Below are 21,363 nucleotides of genomic sequence, written 5' to 3'. Positions count from 1 at the left end.
GTTAGCTCACTCTCTGCCACGTGAGGACACAAAGCCAGCAGCCTATAATGAAAGAGAGGCCTCTCACCAGAACCCCACCGTGCAGGTATCCTGATATCCAACTTTCAGCCTCCAAAACTGTGAGAAAGAAATTTCTGTTGTCTATTAACCACCAAATCTATGGTACTGTGTTAAAGTAGCTTAAACTAAAACAGTAATATTCTGATTTCATGAGTTTAAAAGAAAATAATATATTCAGTATGATGACAATAAGGCAATACAAGAACAGACCACAGAAAACACCATCTTGTATAAACTCCCCACTGTTATCAAATCTTTTTATTATTTCAATCTTGTAATTGTATTGTCATAAAATGCAAGGTGACTGTTCAAATATTAATTGTTTTGGTGATTTCTTATAGCTCCCTGAGGTGATCTAACTAGGGAGATATTATGTTATTTGTGATAAATAATGCATTATTAAATAATTTTTATCAGAAAAAAGTCACCCAAGTGGAAATCATTTCCTTGAAAGACTAGGAGGTATTTGAAAATAAACAATAGTTTTAATTTTTTTGAGAGTTTAAAAACTAAGAATAAATATGCACTCAAAATTTTGCTATAGTGAAAATAAATATTTAATGATCTAAACCTGTTTAAATAGTAAAATAATCAGAGTAGAAAAATCTATTATTTTCCACTTTGTTATTTCAAGGCGTAAGTGAAGAAAAAAAAAAAAAAAACTAAAAACAGAAACTAAAAAAAAAAATCAAAAGGAAACGACAGTAACAAAAAACCCTTCTCTTGAAACACCTAAAATCTCCCTTATATATTCTATAAGGTTATCAAGCTTTCACAGATGAGTTCCAAGACAAAGTACATTATAAGAAATGGTTTTACAGAATGCAGTCAAAAGCAGTCATAGAATTCTCCACCTCAGATTAAAATTAAACAGAAGTTTCTAATGACTAAGGTGAACCTATTATAAGTACCTATACTTTTAAAGACCTGGATTAACTAGGTTAATTTTGCTTAAAAATGCAGAATATGACACCAGGACAGGAGAGAACTTTGGAAAGTCATTTAATGCATTAGTTACTATACCATAATGTGATAGTATCAACTTCTGGCAGGAAATAGGGCAAGGAATCTGAAATACTTCAATAAGCAGCTGCTAATGCCAAAAGTTAACTATTGTTCAAGTCTGAACATTCACCTCTAGTTCTGATCTATGTTTAGTAAGCCTGACTCTCAAACAGAAATTACCTATGTTTGAAGCAATCACCCAGGAGATTTCTGATTTCAAGCTCTAAAAGAAAACAAAAAAAAAAAAAAAAAAAGGAAAAAGTAGTTTGATGGCATAAAGGTGCAGTAGAAAAAGTGAAAAGATTAGAGTCAGAGAGTGTAAGGTCAAATTCTTTCTTTGTTACTGACCTGCTGTCTGATAATGGAGTAGTGTCTTAATACTTTCGGGCTTCAAAATTCTTGTCTGAAAAGGGGGGATAATTACTTTCCTAACTGGGGATATATATTTTTTTCAGAATTAAATAATGATTAAATTTGAAGTTTCTAACACAGTATATAACCCATAGAGGTGCTCCGAAACGCGCTTTTAAATTTTTTTCTCATCACTATGACTGCATAGATTTCAGTGTAGGAAATGGGATTGGATAATCTGCCCTCATAACTTGAATGGTCATAACTGTATTGAAGTGATATTTGCATGTCCTGAAAAAGACTCTAAAAAAAAAAAAATTCACTGACAAAATAAGAGCATACACTTTTAATTCTCTTCCTATGCCCTTACTAATAATCCATTCTCCTCAATCAAGCTTAAGCAGGCCACCTATATTCCTGAAACAACTTCTAAACCTGTCCCTAGACTTGGACCAGCAAAGCTTTCTAATCTTCCTTGCCATGGCTTATTAGCGTATTTTGCTGCAGTCACTTTCCTAATTGGCAGTGGCTGACGGGGATGGGTCTAACAGCAGGAGGGAGGGAGGCTGGTGGGCTGGCAGCTTGCTGATTAGCATGTGCTGCCTTGTGCCAAAGTCAATTCTGGGATGCCAGGTGTGCAGCCTGTTAGCACTCTGCAGCCCATGCCTTGTGGAAGACAGGGATTTGGAACGAGGTTTGCAGAGACTGTCTTTGCCCTGCACAGGCTTTCTGTTCATTGGTTTCATATCCTGCTACCACCCAGACATTCTACTCCTGCTGGCACTTTCTCCATACTTTCCAATTAAAACCATCCATGTCTCCTTCTAAGACTGCCCCCATTCTTTCGCCTAGATAGGCTGAAGCTGTATCCAGGTGATTTTCTGATTTTCTCTCTCTTTTTGAAGTTCTTTTCAGCTTGATTGAGGTATAATTGGCAAATAAAATTGTAACATATTTAAAGTGTACAGTGTGATGAATTGATATACATTATGAAAGGATCCCCACCATAGAGTTACTTAACCTCATCTCACGTATTTACCTTTTTTCTTTCTTTTTGGTGAAGACACAAGCTCTATTCCCTTAGCAAATTTCAATTAGACAGTACAGCATTATCAACTATAGTTACCATGTTATACATTAGATCCTCAGACCTTATCCATCTTATAACTGAAAATTTGAACCCTTTTATCAGCCTCTCCCTAATCCCTCACACCCAGCCCCTGGCAACCGAGATTCTATTCTCTGTTTCTATGAGTTCAACTTTCTCTTTGCTTGGATTTTTTGCTCAATTCTTATGCAATGCTCTTTCCTATCTCTGCATGCCTTCATCCATAGACCACTTGGATTCACAGCACATTCTGCAGTATCCTTGGTTCTCAGAAAATACTCAGACTTGCTATTTGTTGAATATATAAAACAATAGAAGTATATGTTTACTTTAAGATTTAATAAAACCTGTACACATATTGTTTCAGTGATCCTCTTAGCATCCCAATGAGGTGGACAGCATAAGTTTTACATCTATTCACAGTGGAGAAAATCTAGACTTTACAGAGGTTACATGCTTGCTTAATCTAGAAGTGGAATCAGAACCTGACAGAAGCTCTCTTCATTCTTGGTGCAATATTCTTTCAAACGTGTAGTTAAGCGCTCAACATTATTTGCTGTTTTATTTAATAATTTTATTTATTATTATTAGTTGTTTTATTATTATATTTATTACTTCAGATCTTGACTATCTCTTTATTAAACTACAATAACCTCATTATTAAGGGACTTTCTGCCCAGTAGGTGACTGGTTTCTCAAAAGTTGAAGTGGAATGTTCTTCTTATCTGCCATTTTTATGATCACCTATAGTATGTGTTTCATGTAACGGGTACACAGAGCCCACTTTCTATAGAGCTTTCCTGAACTAAATGAAGAAGCATGTTTTTCACTCACCAATTCCACTGTAAAAAAGATATTTCTAATATTAAATAACTTGTCGGACATGCTGGTGGAGGGGAGAAATGCTCCAGAGTAGGACTAATGTTGAGACCTATAGGGAATTAGACAATGATGAGGGCAACAGGATAAAGGGAAGGTAAGCATGAGGGAAGGGAGGAAGAAGACTAGTGACAATATTGAGAAAGGTATGAAGAAAGCAGATATATTGGTAACTCAAAATGATAGTCTAATAATTCAATATTTAATATTTGGTTTTATAATGTATACAGTTTACATAATATAGAATTTTAACCACACCCAAAGAGAGGTCAGGCCTTTGCTCTCAGCTTCTGGGATGCGATTTCTAGGCCTGGAACGTCACACTTGATAAGAGTGGCTTTGCCTGGGGGCTTTGGTGCAGCCCAATAGTGACAGTTGAATTTAGGGTGGGAGTTTGGGAACGTGCCATATCAGCTCTACCTCCTGAGGAGCTGGAAACTGAGATCAGCCACAAGACCAATCAACCATGCCCATGTGACAGAGCCCCAGTAAAGCCTCTGGACACCAAGGTGCGGGTGAGTTTCCTGCTTGGCAATATGTGCTGTCACATTATCAATGCCAGGAAAGTACTGCTGTCCCTGACTCCATGGGGAGAGGCCAATGAAAGCTCTGCATTTGGTACTTTGCCTGGACTCTACTCTATGTGCTCCTTCCTGTGGCTGACTTTAATCTGTATCTTTTCCCTGTAATAAACCATACCTGTGAGTGTAACAGCTTTCAATGTGTTCTGTGAGTTCTTCTAGTGAATTATCAACTCTGAAAGTGGTTTTGTGAGCTCCCTGAACTTACAGTTAGTGTCAGAGTGATTACAGCCCTCTGCCCTGTGTTCCTTCTAAACTTCACAGTTGGCTAACCTATTGCAATGAATACGTTTTATTTGCTTATTTTTTTTCCCCTGTATCCATGCAACCTTCTTTTGGAAACAGCACTCTGATTCCCTAATTTTAAAAATTAGGAAAGTACCCCACTTGACACTTTCAGTCTCTATAATTTTGCTAACCTAACTCTCGTTGAACTCACAAATGTGTTTATCTATACTATCTATCTATCTATCTATCATCTATCTAAAATCATTTTCCATTTACTTATTGCCTCAGTTTAACCTACTTAATTGGCCATCAGCTTAAAAAGAGGTAAAAATAACTGCCCTCTTGAAATTTAAATTCTTGTCGGGGAGGCAAATTAAACAAAAATATATTTTTTTTCTATAAAATATTGTTAGATGATATGTGCAATGGAAAAAAAAAAGAATAGGACCAGCGAGAGCAGAAGATTCAGAATTGGGAAGCAGTTCACACTTTTAAGTTAGATTGTCAGGTAGGTCTCTTCAAGAAGATGACATTTTAGAAAAGCCTGAAGGAAATGAAGGAATTAGCCACACAGATATCTGGGAAAAGAGAAACCCAAGCAGAGGGAAAACACAAACCTTAGAGGTGAATGGCTAGTATATTCATGAAATAAGAAAGAGGCCTGAGTGGATGCTAGGGGAAGGGAGGTCATAGGAAGGGTGTGAACCTGTCCATGATGATTGTATCAGGGATAAGAATGTGACCCATGTCTAACCAGTAAGACTCAATTATGGGACTTTGAGATGGGATGCACATCTAAGATGTTGTTTCTTATGGCTATCTGTACAAGCTCATGATTAATTAAGAATAAAGTTAACAAAGAGGCTTAAGTCCGCTGGACTTGAGCTTCATTTGACATAATAAAGGAGACTTGATTAAAAACTGAATACACACTGGCATATTTCACTTAAATAAGGGAATATCAAAAATTCTGAAATTCCCTTCAAACAATTGAACACTGATGATATGAATATCAAAGAAGCTGGATAACTGCCCAGGTACCTCTTACCTAGAGGTTTATAGAGTTCGTAACTCCCAAAATATGCCATCTTGGGATATCCAACCTAAACTAAAACAAGATCTGACCACTCTTTACCTATTTATTTATAAGAAGGAGAGAATTAAGTATTAGATAATAAATAGTAATAATAATAGCAAACGATTACATAGAATTTACTATGTGCCAGAATTGTTCTAAGTGTTCCATGTGTCTATGAATGTATGTGTGTGTGTTGATTCCCTAAAATACCTCATGGGGTAGATATTATAATCCCAGTTTTACAGAGGGATGAAACTAAGGTACAAAGAGGTTAAAAAGACTTTCCATAGCTTACCTAATTTGATCATAGAAGAGCCAGATTTTGAACCAAGATACAAACATACCTTGGAGATATTACAGGTTTGGTTCCAGACCACCACAATAAAGTGAATATCACAATAAAGCAAGTCACGTGGAATTTTTGGTTTCCCAGTGCATATAAAAGTTATGTTTACACTATACTATAGTGTATTAAGTGAGAAATAGTATTGTCTTAATTAAAAAATACTTTATTACTTAAAAAATGCTAAGCATCATCTGAGCCCTCAGTAAATTGTAATCTTTTTACAGTAGTAGCATCAAAGGTCACTAGTCACAGATCACCAAAACAAATATAATAATAATAAAAAAGTTTGAAATATGGTGAGAATTACCAAAATATGACACAGAGACATGAAATGAGCAAATGCTGTTGGAAAAATGTCACCAATAGACTTGCTTGATGCAAGGTTGCCACAAACCTTCAATTTGTAAAAAATGCAACATCTGCAAAGTGCAATAAAGTACAGTAAAACAAGGTATGCCTGTGCTCTGATTCCAGAATATGTGCTCCTAATCATTTCATGACCTTCATAGCAAACTGCTATTTTTTCTTTTTTTTCTTCTTATTGTAGTAGAAACCACTAGCTGCCAATCCAATATTTAGTCAATCATAATATTGGAACACTGAATTTATTCAGGGTGGCAATTTCTCAGACTCTCTGGTTATGAGACCAAGTTAGGCTAATAATATATAAATAGAGATTGCTTGAAGGGACTTCTGGGAAAGCTCATTAATGGCAAACACAGAGCTGGAAGAGGTCTTTTGCCCTTTTTGCTTACTCCTTCCTGTTCCTGGATATGAATGTGATGCCTGGAGCACCAACAGCCTTTTTGGACAATGAAGCAAAAAAACTCCATGCTAGGGATATAAAAGAAGAAAGATGAAAAGAGACAGACTGCCTGATGCCCATGATATTATCATATTAGTCTTGGAGGATCTACTTGAGGATTTTTTTCACATGAAAAAAAAGAAACACCTCATATAATCAAGCCACTATCTTTTGTATTCCCTAACATAAGCAGTCAAACTGAATCATGGAAATCTGTGATCTAAGTAGAAAAATGAGCAATCCAAACATATCCCTTCTGGAGTTCTAATTACTCCAAAAATATAAGACAAGCAGGTAAGTCACTTGCAAATGCAATGAACTTTGTATGTACAAACTTTGCAGTATAAGGCATCTGAACTCCCTGTACTCTTTTACCAGACAAACATACACCCTAACAGATGTTTGTTATTTGGTTTTAGTTCTTAATAGAAAAAACTCTCTATTCCATACTGAATATAATATTAAGACAGAAATACCAGTACATATTTCTTATATATAAACTTATTCATATACTCATATGTTCATATATTATTGTGTAGTAATATATTCATAGATAAACTTATCAATTTGAAAAATGATTTGGCTTCAAATATACAGACAATAATTAGCAAACTCGTTATCATTATTCTTATTTATAAGAAGTTCTGAAGGATGTTAAGCAACTAAAAAAACCATAAGCCACAATTTCACAAAATAAGCTATATGTTTATACAAACACAAAATGAGGTTTGTACATTGCAAATACATTGTTTAGTCACAGGAGGCTTGAAAGCACAAAACCTGAGGTTTAAGGTTAGAAGTTTCCCAAGTGCTTTCTTGTACCGTTGGCAACAGAGAACAACTACCTCATCATAAGGGTGTTTGGTTTTGTTCAAGGACATACCCCAAGCATCTAGAACCATGTGATAAGTAGGTGCTCAGTAAGTATTCGTTGGTGTTGCATGAACTGGACGTAAGCACTCAGAGAAAGTCAAAGGAGGTTTTCCTCATCTATCATTGCAAGATATGTACGCAATCCCTTTGAAGAAATATCTTTGAAAAATATCAAGCTGCCCCTACAACCACAAAATAAATGCAATATAAAAAAAAAAACTGAATAGATAAAACCCAATACAATGGAACAAAGTTTCTAATATCAAAGGAGTGCACATTCTAATTTCAACTCCTCTGCCTGCTGTCTTATTTGCTCTGTTTTCTTATTCTATTGACAGCATGAAATCAGACCTCAAAAGCTGAGAAATTTGGCATCTGTGTCCCAGAGCATATTAATTTCTTAACTGTAATAGTTGTTGTTGTTGTTGTTGTTTTAACTTGGGGGGTTACCCACCACAGAAAACCTCTGAGGCAGGAGGAGTGCAGATGATTTAATGATATCTTGTAGACCTGATTTAATGGTAATCAGCTTGTAGACCTGACTGTGGATTCAGGGAGAGAAGTTTGGAGAGGGTAGACACTTTGCTTAGGTAACTGCTGTGCATCGGTCAGAGAATGATGTTAAGGAGGCAGAAAACAGTGAAAGATAGAATGGGGGTGGAGAATAAAGAGGCTGGGCACGTTTCAAATCTCATTCCACACGGGATGTAGGATTTTTAGCTTTTACTTTCACACACATATACACATACACTCACATGGAATTATATTTATTACAAACTTTACACAGAATAACTTGTAGAGATAATACTAAGAATGCCTTTACCACCTAACAGTTTATATTTACATGACAATATGACTTTTGGGTCCTTAAACCTGTACTGTAAATCATTCATACACAAATGAATTTACACATTCAAGTATAGCCTGGATTTTTAACTTTGTATGTGTTATTTTTATAATCAGTCTTAGAAACTTTTGTACATTTGTTATAGTTGAACCTAGCAGCCTAGATACTAACACATTCTGTTGATTCACTGTTAAATATTTATCCATCTATTTATCTCTCCTTATACTTAGGTAGTCTTCTATTGGTTTCTTTTTTAAACATATGCCTCTATATGATTTATGCTATAAAATCTCTGTCTTTTTTTACCTCAGTGCAATATTTTGTTTTCCTTACAACTTTTATTAAGCAAATACTTCATCATTTAATTTTATCTGATATGCTGTATATTTATATATAAATTTATATCTTTCTGGAATATCAACTCTGTCCTAATCATTTCCTTTCTGTTATTAATTATTATGTAATTTTCCCTAAAACTTTATTTTCTGTATTATTTGTGCTCTGAAAATCATGTAACCTTATTTTTCAAGTCATTTGAATGGAAGTTTTCTCATATTTTTAGCCATATCAGTTTTTTTTGTCTTTGATTCAATAATTTGCAAATTTTGAAATAGATATCTAAGAAGATTCCTAAATCCTGGGAAATCCTTGGTGTGCTCATCAATTTTTTTTTTTTTAACTCGTGACTTAGAAATTATTTTATGGAGATGAAATTCACATAATATGCAATGAATTATTTTAAAGTGTACAATTCAGTGGCATTTATGCATTCACAGTGTTCTGCAACCATCATCTCTCTCTAGTTTCAAAACTTTTTTATCACCCTAAAACACCCTGTTCTTACTACAAAATCACTTCCCATTTTCCCCTGCACCCATCCACTGGCAACCACTAAACTGCTGCCTGTCTCTATGGATTTGCCTATTCTGGATAATTCATATGAAAGGAATCATACAATATGTGACCCTTTTCATCTGCCTTCTTTTACTTAGAATGACATTTTCGAGATTCATACATGTTGTAGCATGTTATCAGTATTTAATCCCTTTCTATAGATGAATAATATTCTACTGTAAGTATATACTACATTTTGGTTATCCATTCATCCACAGAAGGATATTTGGGTTGTTTCCATCTTTTGACTATTAGACATGATGCTGCCATAAATACCTGTGTACAAGTTTCCATGTAAACATATGTTTTCATTAATCTTAGGTAATACCTAGAGGTGGAATTGTTGGATGATATGGTAATTCTATGTTTAATCTTTTGAGGAACTGCTGAACTGTTGTCCACAGAAGCTGTACCATTTTATATTCCCCCAGCAATATGAATGTTTCTATTTCTCTGCATTCTCTCCAATATTTATGTCCTTTTGTTTTGTTAATTATTATGGCCATCCTAGTATGCATAAAATGTACTTTATTGTGGTTTTGATTTGTGTTGCCTTAATGTATAATGATATACATCATTTCTTGTGCTTGTTTGCTATTTGTATATTTTCTTTAGAAAAAAGTCCGTTCAAGTTCTTTGCCCATTTTTTAAAATCAGGTTTTTGGTCTTTTTGTCTTTGAGTTGTAAGAGTTCTTTATTTATTCAGGATATTAAACCCTTATCAGGTATATAATTTGCAAATATATTCTCCCATACATAAGTTGTCTTTTGACATTATTGATAATGTTATTTGAGATACAAAAGTTTTCAATTTTAGTGAAATCCAATTTATCTATTTTTTCTTTGTTACTCATGCTTTTGATGTCAAACCTAAGAATCCATGGCTAGATCCAAAGTCATAAAGATTTATCCTATATTTTCTTCTAATAGTTTTATACTTCTAGATTTTACATTAATGCTTTGTATCCATTTGAGTTAATTGTTGTATCTGGAGTGAGGTAGGGGTCCAGGTTCATTCCTTTGCACATGGTGGTCATCCAGCTGTCCCAGCACCATTTGGTGAAGAGACTACTATTTCCCCACAGAATGGTCTTAGCACCCTTGTTGAAAATCCATTGGCCATAGTTGTTTGTTTGTTTGTGGACTCTCAATTTTATTCCATTGGTCTATATGTCCATTCTTATGCCACTACCACACTGTTTTGAATAATGTAGCTTTGTACTAGGTTTTGAAGCTGGGAAGTATGAGTCCAGCAAATTTTTTTTTTCTTTTTCAGTATTGTTTTGGCTGTTTGGAGCCCCTTGCAATTTCATATGAATTTGAGGATTGGAATTTCTGCAAAAAAAAAAAAAAAAAGCCACTGGATTTTTTACAGGTATTGAATTCAATCTATAGATTGCTTTGGGGATAATTCCTATCTTAACAGTATTGTCTTCCTCTCAAAAAACATGAGATGTCTTTCCATTTAATTAGGTCTTCTTTAATTTCTTTCAACAAAGTTTTATAGATTTTAGTGGACAAGTCTTTTACCTATGTGGTCAAATTTGTTTCTAGGTATTTTATTATCTTGGATACCATTATAAATGAAATAATTTTTAAAATTTCCTTTTGAATTATTCTTTGCTAGTATTGAGAATAAAATTGATTTTTCTCCATTGATAATAAGAATAGCCAACAGTTATATAGCACATATTAAATGCCAGGCATTGTTCTAAGAGCTTACACATGTCTATAGTCTCAAAACACTATAGTCTATAAGATAAAGGTACACTATCTTAGCATGGCCTACAAGGACTTCCCATTAGGCCTCAAGCTATACTTGTATCTGTATGTATATCAACTGACACTGAAACAGCTCACTATCACTGAATACACTATGTTCTTTCATCCTTCAATGTCACTGCACACTTTATCCTTTTTTGGCTAAGATTCTTGTCCCATATCATCTGTCTGGGAAACTCCTACTTATCCTTCAAGAATTAGCTCGAATGTTGACTCAGCTAATTAATCAGTCCATTTAGGGAGGATCCATGCTGCTGTCTTTTTTAATGGCTTGTATGTGCCTCTTTTATAATGATTTCATCTTGTGTTGCCATTATCTTTCCTGCTTATTCTGGTGCCCTCCACTGTACAGAGATAGTTGAATGCAGTGCCCTCCACTGTACAGAGATAGTTGAATTTTATATGTTTTTGAACCTTTAGGGCCTGATGCCATATCCAACGTAGTAGATTCTCAATAAAGCTTTCCTAGATGAATGAGTGGACCAAATACACAAAGGTGATCTACTTTGTCACAAAATGTACTCATCCTAGTTCATATATCCAAAAAGCAGTAACCAAATTCCCCTGCATGGTTTAAATCAAGAAAATTAACTTTGTTATTAAACACACTACTGGTAGAGAATGAGGGAGTCTTTTTCTCCCTCTCTTTCCCTTCCTCCCTTATTCTCTCTCACTTAAAGTACTAAGGTCATTTTTGTTCATCTAAAAACCAAACAAAAAAAATGAAATGAAATAAAATAAAATAAAATAAAATAAACATAGCTTAGAAATATGGTACTGTTATACTTTACATTAAAACCTCTAAGAATAATCTCCTTATACTAACATGGAAAGGAACATTGATAAGCAAAATGATTTAACAGAAAGAAGACAATGTAATTCAGAAGATTTGAGAACTTCTTATATTCCTTTTTAAGAGTGTGACACTGACTCTGTATTGTACCTCTCTGAGCCTCAGTTTCCTTATCTATAAGGCAAAATGAATACTCCCTGCTCTGCACACCACAAACTACTGGGGTGAAGATCAAGAGAGATAATGCTTTTGAAAGAAAGCCATGAAACAAAATGTGCTGTACAGCAAAGTATGTAGTTATTCACTCACCAAACACAGTTCTTGCCGGCACAGATTCTCTGTTAAGCCAGAATGACACTTGGGAGAGAATAACAGTCATGATGCAAGGCAGATATGTCTGAATCACAAAATACCCAATTTTTCTTTTCAAGTGGAAATGAGCTGTCATTACGGTATATTCACCTAGAAGAAAAATTTAAGAAGCTTAAGAAACTGTAATAGTCAATAGTTTGAACATTTTGGAAATGGAAGGGATTAGGCAAAGAACAGTCCCTGATTTAAAAAAGGAAAGAATTTGCCCCATATATGACATGGAAAGTATATAACATTAAAATGCCCACTTAGCATAGCAAGAGTATTTAAAAGAAAATTTTCATATGACCAAAAAATTTGAATGGCATGTGTATCGTGTGGAATTTGTTTTTCTCTCTAGGTCATGCTTACTGACCAAGGGATAGAGGATTCATAAATGCTCTCTGACCATGGATTATCTTACTTGCTCAGGTTCTCATCCCCTTTGGTCCCAACCTCAAGCCTCTGTTTTGACTGTTTCCAGTCCAGTCCTCTCCGGCTCTTTAAAGTATTGATCTCTGACCACATCTCCAAGACTGATCTCCTGGCCCAGATTTTCTACTTTTAATCTTGTCACCAATTCTGAATTTATGTGTTAATGCCTGCTCTAATATAGTGGGGTCAGTTCTATCTGATACTCATAGCTACCTTCCTTTCTGCTCTCTGGGTTTACATCTGCCAGTTGTGAGATCATTCGTTCATACAGCTGCTTTTTCTTAGAAAGGGCTTTAGCTTTCCCACACAGACCAATAGTAATTATCCATAATCAAGAGTTGTATAGTCATAGCTTATCCAGAATAGGGGGAAAAGAATTAGAAAGTGAGGGAAATTGTAACACTGTGTGAAGGTAAAATTGGCTTGTCTCAAAAGACACACATGTTTTGAATTGGGAGCATAAGTTAGACTAGTGTTTTTTAAACTTTAATGCACATCTTGGTATCTCCTTGAAATCTTGTTAAAGTGCAGATTCTGACTTAGTAAGGAGTCAGGCCTGAGATTCTGAATTTCTAAAAAGCTCCCAAGCACAGTCTGCTGCCTCTTCTTAGACCTCAGGCGCAAAAGGTTTTAAGCAAACTGACACATTTCCAAGACGTTAACCCATTAATCTTCTTAGGAACTAGCTTTTCTTTAGATTCATTTTACTAACCTGTACTGGATTTAATTGTCTCCTTCCCAATTGATTGGCCCAGCAGATCATACTGATTTAACCTAGAGCCATCAGGAGCAACTTGTACAGAATCAGATGCATTGTATGTCCAAATGTAAGTGACCTCCGAGGTTGTATACGCATCTGTAGGAAATCAGGAAAAAAACTTTTTAAGCATTTTAGTAAGAACTATCAATAACATCCAGCATCAAAGGTTGCATATTTCATAGAATTATTGTTTACTATAAAAATTGATATTTTTTAGGGCAAAAAAGTGTCTTTGAAATTTACAACTTCAATATGAAGGGTGTGAAGCAGACCAAGAGAGACAACCATGACCACAAGAGTATTTTCACTGTAACCACTTTGAGAGATGAAGAGCGAATTTCTCTTTAGATCCTGCAAAAATCACTGGGCCCTGAGATGGTTAACACATCCTCCATATTCCCAAGGTAGTAGACGACGGCATTGCAGTAAACAGGTTATGAATGCCCAAGGCCCATTTAACCAGTTTATTTAGAAATAATAATCACTCATGAAATACTTATGTCCATGTGAGAATAATGATGACAAATATTGTGTTTATTTTAGGTATTATTTTTGTAGTTAGTTTTGTAGGTTTTTCTTCAAAACGTTCACCTAGTTAAGAATTAAATGACTTAACTATCATAATACAATGCATTTCATTAGAAGGATGAGAATTTTGCAGAATATGCAAAATAATTCAGAATGCTATAGTTTCGTAAGTTGAAAACACTTTTTTAAACCTGTTCATTTTAAAATTAATTAATGCACACAGATCTCACTGAACTATACTTGCATAGCATCCTAATTAAGCTATGGATTGGCAGGAGGAGACAAATCACATACAGACCAAGTATAATTTTCTGATTTATTTGGCGAAGGATACAGAACTAAGCAGAAGTGAGATGACTCTAACGCTGGAGGGCAGGCAGCCTATCTTGTCTCAGTACTTCTCTGGCCCTGGCATTTCCCTTGCGCCTATAGGGGGAACAGCTGACCTCTCCATGCGGGCAGAGTCTCTCCACAGTTGAATAACCAGACAATTCCAGCTGTACTACTGACCTTTCAAAGAACTTCTATGCACTTTTGCTCAAGGGAGTGTTTAGAAATATTAGTTACTCCTGGTCCTTGAGCAAAACTCAGCATCACAGTCACATTTTCAACTGAGGGAGAGAAAGAACCAGCCATCTCCAGCAATATCTCTGCCTCTATCTCTCCAGGACACTGGAAAAGCTCATTTACCTGCCATCTAATAGGTTTTCTAGGTTAATACCATTGTTCTGGGGTGGTTCTGGTACTTACCTTGATCTAAAGTCTGTGATCACAAATCCATTCCCACTTAAGCTTTAGTTACAATAAAGTGAATGTTGTGTCTTATTCACTGTGTGGTCTTTTAATGACATACCACAGTGTTGTCTGGTTTTCAGAATGTTACTAGTAAATGTTAATATCAGTGAAATACATGTATACACCTACATCCACAAATAATTATATTATGTGAAACAATTTTTGAAACAGCATTCTGAAAAAGTATGTATGTATGTATATAATTATACATACTTCATATCATTATATGTATATATATGTACTTGTTTTAATAGCAGATCTATTCCTACAGCTTGCATATGAATGAATTCAGTTACCCTAAGGTCTAAATTTTTATTAATTAATTTCAATTAGTTAATCATTGATGATTCTACTGTTATGTATAAATAAGTAACATTAGTAATGTGTATAACTAGCAAAGCATTTGCAGATCATCAAGTGGCCTTCTCTTCAATACAATTTCAAATGGCACAGAATTTAATAAACCAAAAAGACATCACATGCTCCAGCTCATATCAGAAGGCCTCAGAGTACTCAGTAGTTGTGGATCTTAATAAATTATGAGGTTTTATTTTAAGCAATTATAATAATTCCACTTTTGAATTTTGACGTTTACCTTTAAACATAAATAAGAGAAGATGAAACTCTACAAACATAGGTGACATTTTAAAGAAACTAGTAAGAGACTAATGGGAGGGACTCTATCTTACTCATATCTATACTTGCACCTGGCACAATGCCTGTCACAAGGAAAATGTTCTCACTTCATTCTTGCTAGATTAATCAATAAACTCATAATATTTTAATTCTGTTATTTACTGTTATGAAAGATGGAAATCTGGATAGAAGCCTAAGAATATGTGAAAGAAAATGACTGATCCTGTCCATGTCTTTTATTAAAAAGCAATTATTTAATTTCATTTTTTAGGCAGGAATGTTTTTAGATTGGGGGTCTGGTGAGAGAAGAGAGAGCAGAAAGTTATGCAATGCAGATTAGGGGCATTTCCTGGCCTACCAACACACATATAAACTTGGAGACCATTGTGATTTTTCAGTGAAGTATAAAAGGAGAGAAAGACAAATTTCTTTATAAATTCCATATCTAGATTAGGTTTCCATTAAATAATTTTATTTAATTTTATGCAATAATCCATTTTGTCCTAATCTGCATTAAACATCAAATGCATACTGACCGATTCTTAATATTTGATAACCAAAACAATCCCCAAATCATTTTTATCCAAAAAGAAAATTTATAATTTCTTTTGGGATAATGCCCAGAATACTCTTAGATTTCCATTCAGGAAGTTTTAAATCAAATTAAACAGCAAGGAATTATATAAAGATGTGAGGCAACGGGAATAACGCAAAATGAAAATGAATTCAAAATTTTAAATTAGTAGAAAAGATGCTTCTTTTATTTGAGAACAATGATAAAAAGTTCCAGAAATTCTATCATTTGTGGGGACACAAGGGAGTTTTTTAAATAAATAAGTGAGGAGTAAATGACTAGAAGAAAAAGTCATGGCTGCTTCTGCTAAAATTTGTTATGCCAGCATTTTAAGTTTTGGGTTGGCTTGTTAGTCTATACACCATGCTAGTGTCCATACTGTTAACACTATGTCTCAAGTACCTACTATTGGCAAGGATAAATAAAAGAATATACAACTTTTTTACTCAATGTGTCAGAAAATAAATATAGAGAAAACTAAACAAAAACAATTGCTTCAATAAAAAATGCCTAACAGTAAGCTCTGTGTGTTACCTGCATCACTTCTAGATACAGAAAACCATATTCTCAAATGTACAATATTACACTACTCTGAAAATGCACTCTAAGGGATTTTAAAATTTCATTTAAAATATTTTCAGGTGTATTTATTTCAAATTCAGAATTGAGACATCATACGTCATTTATATTTGGTGTCTTAATGGCACTAACTTGTCCACTGAAAAATGCCTTTCCTTCTTAGACCATTACTGCATCTTGAATAAATCCTTTCCTTGGTATGAAGGCTTTTCAGTTTTCTATTTAATGCCATTTATGCAATGCAAATGAGTTTTTCTCTGCTGCATCTGCTGTAGTTTTTCCAGCATCATGTTTACTTTTATAACATGATGGACTATCTTAAATAATCTTCGAAGAAGTGCCAGTACTGAAGTGATAGTTTCCGTGGAAAGAAAAAAGGCTTTATAGCTAAACAAAGAGGAGATTCTCAAAGAAAATAGAGAGCTGACACCTTTCGTAAGATTGAACAGAACAAACAAGATTGAACTTCTCATTCCACAAAACTATGGCCATCAATAAAATTAGAGGGTTTTGCATTCATATTAGCCACCATTCTTCTCTTTTCTTTCACTTGATACAGTCTGTGGGGAGAAGGCACATTATTCAGTCATACATATTTGTATCAGGTGAGAGTACTGCATTTCTATGAAAGAGAATGAAAAGTCAAAACTGCCCAGAATGGACAAAGATGGAGGTGCCGGCAAGAGCAAAGGTTTCTGAAAAGGTCAGGCTATGGAACACACAAAAGAGAGAAGCTGCTTAGCTGTGTCCATGAATTTATCCTGAACCTGCCCTGAATGCCCTGTGGGCCTAGGAGATGATTTGACCTTCCCTCTTTTCAGTTATTCTGGGAGAGCTAATGCTTCTGCTTGACATATAAGATACAACCTCAGTGACCTAAAGAACAGCCAAACGCACAGAGCCTTTTCTGAAATATTTTATGTACACAGAAAGCGCCCACATGTAGCAATCGACTTACATCATCTCCTTCAAATTTATTTTAGAAAGAAGCTTTCCTTCCATTATTAGAAAGTAGAAAGGTAATTAGAGATCCAGCTTTTTTTTTTTTTCACCTATTCTCTGTTGCCATTTGCAACAGGCTGATCACTACTTTAACAAACAATTGAATCTATCCTTAACATTTCATTCTTAGTTGAAAAAAAGCCATTTATTTTGCATTTTTAATGGGTTAGCACTTGAAAAAGAAGGTAAATGACATATTCCTGACCTTCAAGGAGCTCCCAGTCTACTTTTTCACATTGATAAAAACACAGGGTGTTCTTTATTAGCAGTAAAGCAAATGACAAACACAATGATTAAGATATGATATTTGAGAGTACAATAGGGCTAGCCAATTGATTACTCGAGGGAAATCAGTATGTTTTTTATTTCTGCATCTTATTGGGCAAGTACTAAGCATCCCATCATATGAGAAGAAAGTATACAATTAAGTTGTGCTGCTGACTATCCCTGATTTTATTGACCAAACCATGTACCTTCATCCCCATACTTACAGCTGCCAAATTTCAGAGGACATGAGTGGGCATCCATTGGGAAATCCTCCAAGTGCATTGGACATTCAGCTTGAACTGTAAGCCTAAAAGTCAAAATTCCACTCTTTGTTTACATAAATTGGCAAGTCAAGATAAATCACTACTTATTGTGGTCAACAGAATTAATGATGAGGTAGGACCCTCATTAGGGCATCTGATGAGGCTAATTCACATTTAAATACGCTTTTGTTCTTTCACATTTAGGCGATCCTTCAGAAGACATTTGCACCTACAAAATCTGAGCTCAAGTAACAATATTTATTTAAAAATATACTTTAAGCATTTTGTACTATATGGTTAGTTAAGAAGTTATGTACACATTTTTGAAAGTTATTTTCCCATTAACTTCAGTATTAACATTTGAAATCTTAAAGAAAAAAATGAAAAAAAAACCTCTGTCATAAAAACAATGCTATTTTCTCCCAACATTCCATCAATAAGCATATAGCAAAATTGATATAGGAATTCAGTATTGCCTCAGAGAAGCACCCTTCAAAATTATGTAAGTTGTAAATGAATATCATATACTGTATATAGATACATATATAGAAATATAAATATAGACATAGTTACATATACAGATATATCTCCTAGAAATATCTTGTTGAGACTAGACTATTCAAATTATGGGCACAGGTTATGAATGTTAAAGAAATATTTTTTTTGTATATACGTGATCACATTAAAGAGTAATCATAGCAAATTTGTTTTAAAGAAAATTATCAACTATTCCATTTCAGACAAAGGTAAATTAGATAAAATAGGGACTAAACTGAACTTATGGAAGAATCTCTGACAATGAGTAAAACAAATGTAACCAACAATTTAATTATAGCTTATATACTTCCAAGAGAGTATTTAAGTAGAACCCTACACAATATTTTTCCAAACCCCAAATTTCCAATCATTGTCTTCACAGGACTAATTAACGTGTAAAATCAAGGGGGATATGGCATCTATATTGCAAGATTCAGAGAGAGAAGCAGAAAGAATAGCTAACTTGCATTTTAGGCAATGGTCATTTAGCAATGAGAACTTAAGAGTTTTTTCTTTAAAGATCAGGACTGTATTATTGCCCCTTCTTAAATAACTTTCACAATTGAAATCCAACACTTAACATTTCATATGAAATAATACATCAAATGCTTGGAATACACATCTGTCTGTATACGATGCTGATGAAAGTTATCTATGTTTTAAAGTCTTTATCAAACATTTACCTTTTAGATTATACACCATTTTATTAGATTTGTGATTGCTTTCTTTGTTACGTAATATAAGTAACTTATTTTAAAAAGATTAATTCATGAGAGGAGTTCAAATGGAACAGTGATTAGAGTCAACAACTGTATATCTCTTTCGATAATTTTTTAAGATTGAATCATCTGAACTTGATGTCACATGACATCTCTGAGGTTATAAAAGTATTTTTCTCCCTTCATAAGAAGGATTAAAATATTAAATTAAGTGAAACTTGCTTAAAAATCACTTAAAAATTTGATGGGATATTTCATGAGATATTAAAAATAAAATTATGTGCTTGTATAAAGAAAAATTTAAATCATACTATTAAAGTTGTACTTAACTAAAATGTAGTATGAAAAGTAAACTGCCAAAAAAAAATCAGTTCTTAACAGCTAAGGCAATTTTTAAGCTTTAACACACTAAGATGAGTGTCAAACTCATAACCTTTATTTTTTAAATATCAAAGCATTTATAAAGCATATTCTGGTTACCTCAATAATCTGTTATGAAAATGTTCAACTTGCTAATACTTGACAGCTAGGTTGGCTGGTTGGTTAATACACAGATTCCTCAGTATTTAAAGGCAACATATCAAACCTGAACACATACCTCATTGTGTATAGCAGAGTCCCATCATCCTGGATTCGAAGAAGCTTGTTTGGCATTGTCATATTATGTGCTACTGATTTTTTCCCGTTGTGGAAGAAGGTATCTGGCGTCCAGATTTTGCTGGCCATTAAATTGTTAAGTCGGAGGATGTTCATAGGACCTTTAAATTTTAACCGTTCATCTTTCCATTTTTGTCGAAAGAAAACATCTATTGTATATTCCTGAAATATAAAATAGAATTCTTTTGAAAATAATAAATGTTTTAGATACAAAGACACTATAAAATTTCAACAAAAACAATAATATAAATAGTTTAAGGAGAGAGAAAGCTATTTTGAGAAGTGAATTTTGAAAGATCATTCCTTTATCTTATCAATAAATGTTGCCATTTACAATGGGATAAAGCATGTGTATTTGTACAATCAGCTACATATTATTATGAAAAGAAAACAAGAAATTTACTTTCTCTGGTGTCTTTCAGTTGAACAAGGTCTTAGGCAAACTTCTTTACTACATTGTATAGTTTAGAACCACTCGGAAAGGGGACATGCTTGGGCAGGGTCTGGGTGGATTGTCCCAAATCATTTATCTCAAGAATGAATAAGGAGGCAAGCAGGCAGCCTGATTCTCAGTAGAAAAAAAAAAAAAGAAAGGAAAAGAAACAACTATTAAACACACACACTGTGGGATCTATATGACATCTCCTGTTGCCAAAGAAACTATAAAAAAAAAAATCTTATTGCTTTCTTAATCCTAAAAAAATGGTGAGATGTCATACTGTTAACAAGAATGTATTAGGGGAAGATGATTTCAATAAAGTTTAGTTAATGAAATTGTAATAAAATACTTTGACAAGGTATTAGAATACTTAAAATATGAATATTTTGCAAACAAACACCCTCAGGTTAAAATGTACTTTTAAATATTCATACAGACCAGCTAGTGATCAATTCCCCTGTTATCATCCTCCAATAAGTTAAAAGTTGGTTTATGCAATCTCTCTCTCTCTCTCTCTCTCTCACCCCCTCTCTCTTTTCTTGTTCCCCACCTCCCCTCTTTTTTCATTCTCTCTCTGTCTTTCTTAGGATAAGAGAATGTATACATTTTAGATGAGATGTACAATTCACAATTATGATCGATACTGACAATTTTTGGATATTAAAAATCTTGGTCAGTGTATGTTTGTGCAGACACTTCCATGATAGATAACTAAAATGTTCATTTATGCACCTGAGATTGGAAATTCAGAAACTGTCCTTTGTGCATAAAGCCATAGCCATCACATGTTTGTTTGAAAATAAACACCTTAGCAACTGGCAATTTCACTCAACTAAAATTATGTGTTTAAAAAAGGACATTAAAAAGGCCACATACTTAGGACAATAACAAGTCATTTATACAAACCTTACTCAAGTAAATGAAAGTAAATGATTCCCAGCGATCCCTCAAAAGTTGAATGGATGAAGATAACAAGAAATGGCCACAGGTAATGACATATGAACAGGAAGTAAAGAGTGGCTCTGGGCTCCTAATCCTTAGAAGAAAATAGCATCATCTAATCCACCCTCACTCTCTGTGGTTTACTCTTTTTTTTTAAGTTCAATTCTATGTAAGTGCAACTAAATTTTTTTTAAAAAGCTGGATTAAGAGATGAGTTTTTGCTATCTGACAAATTTTTATGCAAATGTT

The 21,363-nt window shown here is 34.1% G+C and overlaps 1 protein-coding gene across 4 annotated transcripts in view; it reads right to left on the bottom strand.

Moving 5' to 3' along the window:
* GABRA2 (gamma-aminobutyric acid type A receptor subunit alpha2) overlaps positions 1 to 21,363 on the bottom strand; it is a 117,314-nt gene that overhangs the window by 30,911 nt on the left and 65,040 nt on the right. For all 4 annotated transcript variants that reach the window (XM_082390694.1, XM_082390696.1, XM_082390693.1 and 1 more), the window contains 4 exons: positions 19,675 to 19,895; positions 17,782 to 17,864; positions 13,129 to 13,272; positions 11,940 to 12,092 (listed from right to left, as the gene is read on the bottom strand). In XM_082390694.1, the coding sequence (XP_082246820.1) occupies positions 11,940 to 12,092; positions 13,129 to 13,272; positions 17,782 to 17,864; positions 19,675 to 19,895 (601 nt within the window). The remainder of the gene's footprint in view (positions 1 to 11,939; positions 12,093 to 13,128; positions 13,273 to 17,781; positions 17,865 to 19,674; positions 19,896 to 21,363) is intronic.

Source organism: Balaenoptera borealis, assembly GCF_965194805.1.
Source record: "Balaenoptera borealis genome assembly, chromosome: 4".
Lineage (NCBI taxonomy): Eukaryota > Metazoa > Chordata > Mammalia > Artiodactyla > Balaenopteridae > Balaenoptera > Balaenoptera borealis.
This window is presented reverse-complemented; position numbering and strand designations above follow the sequence as displayed.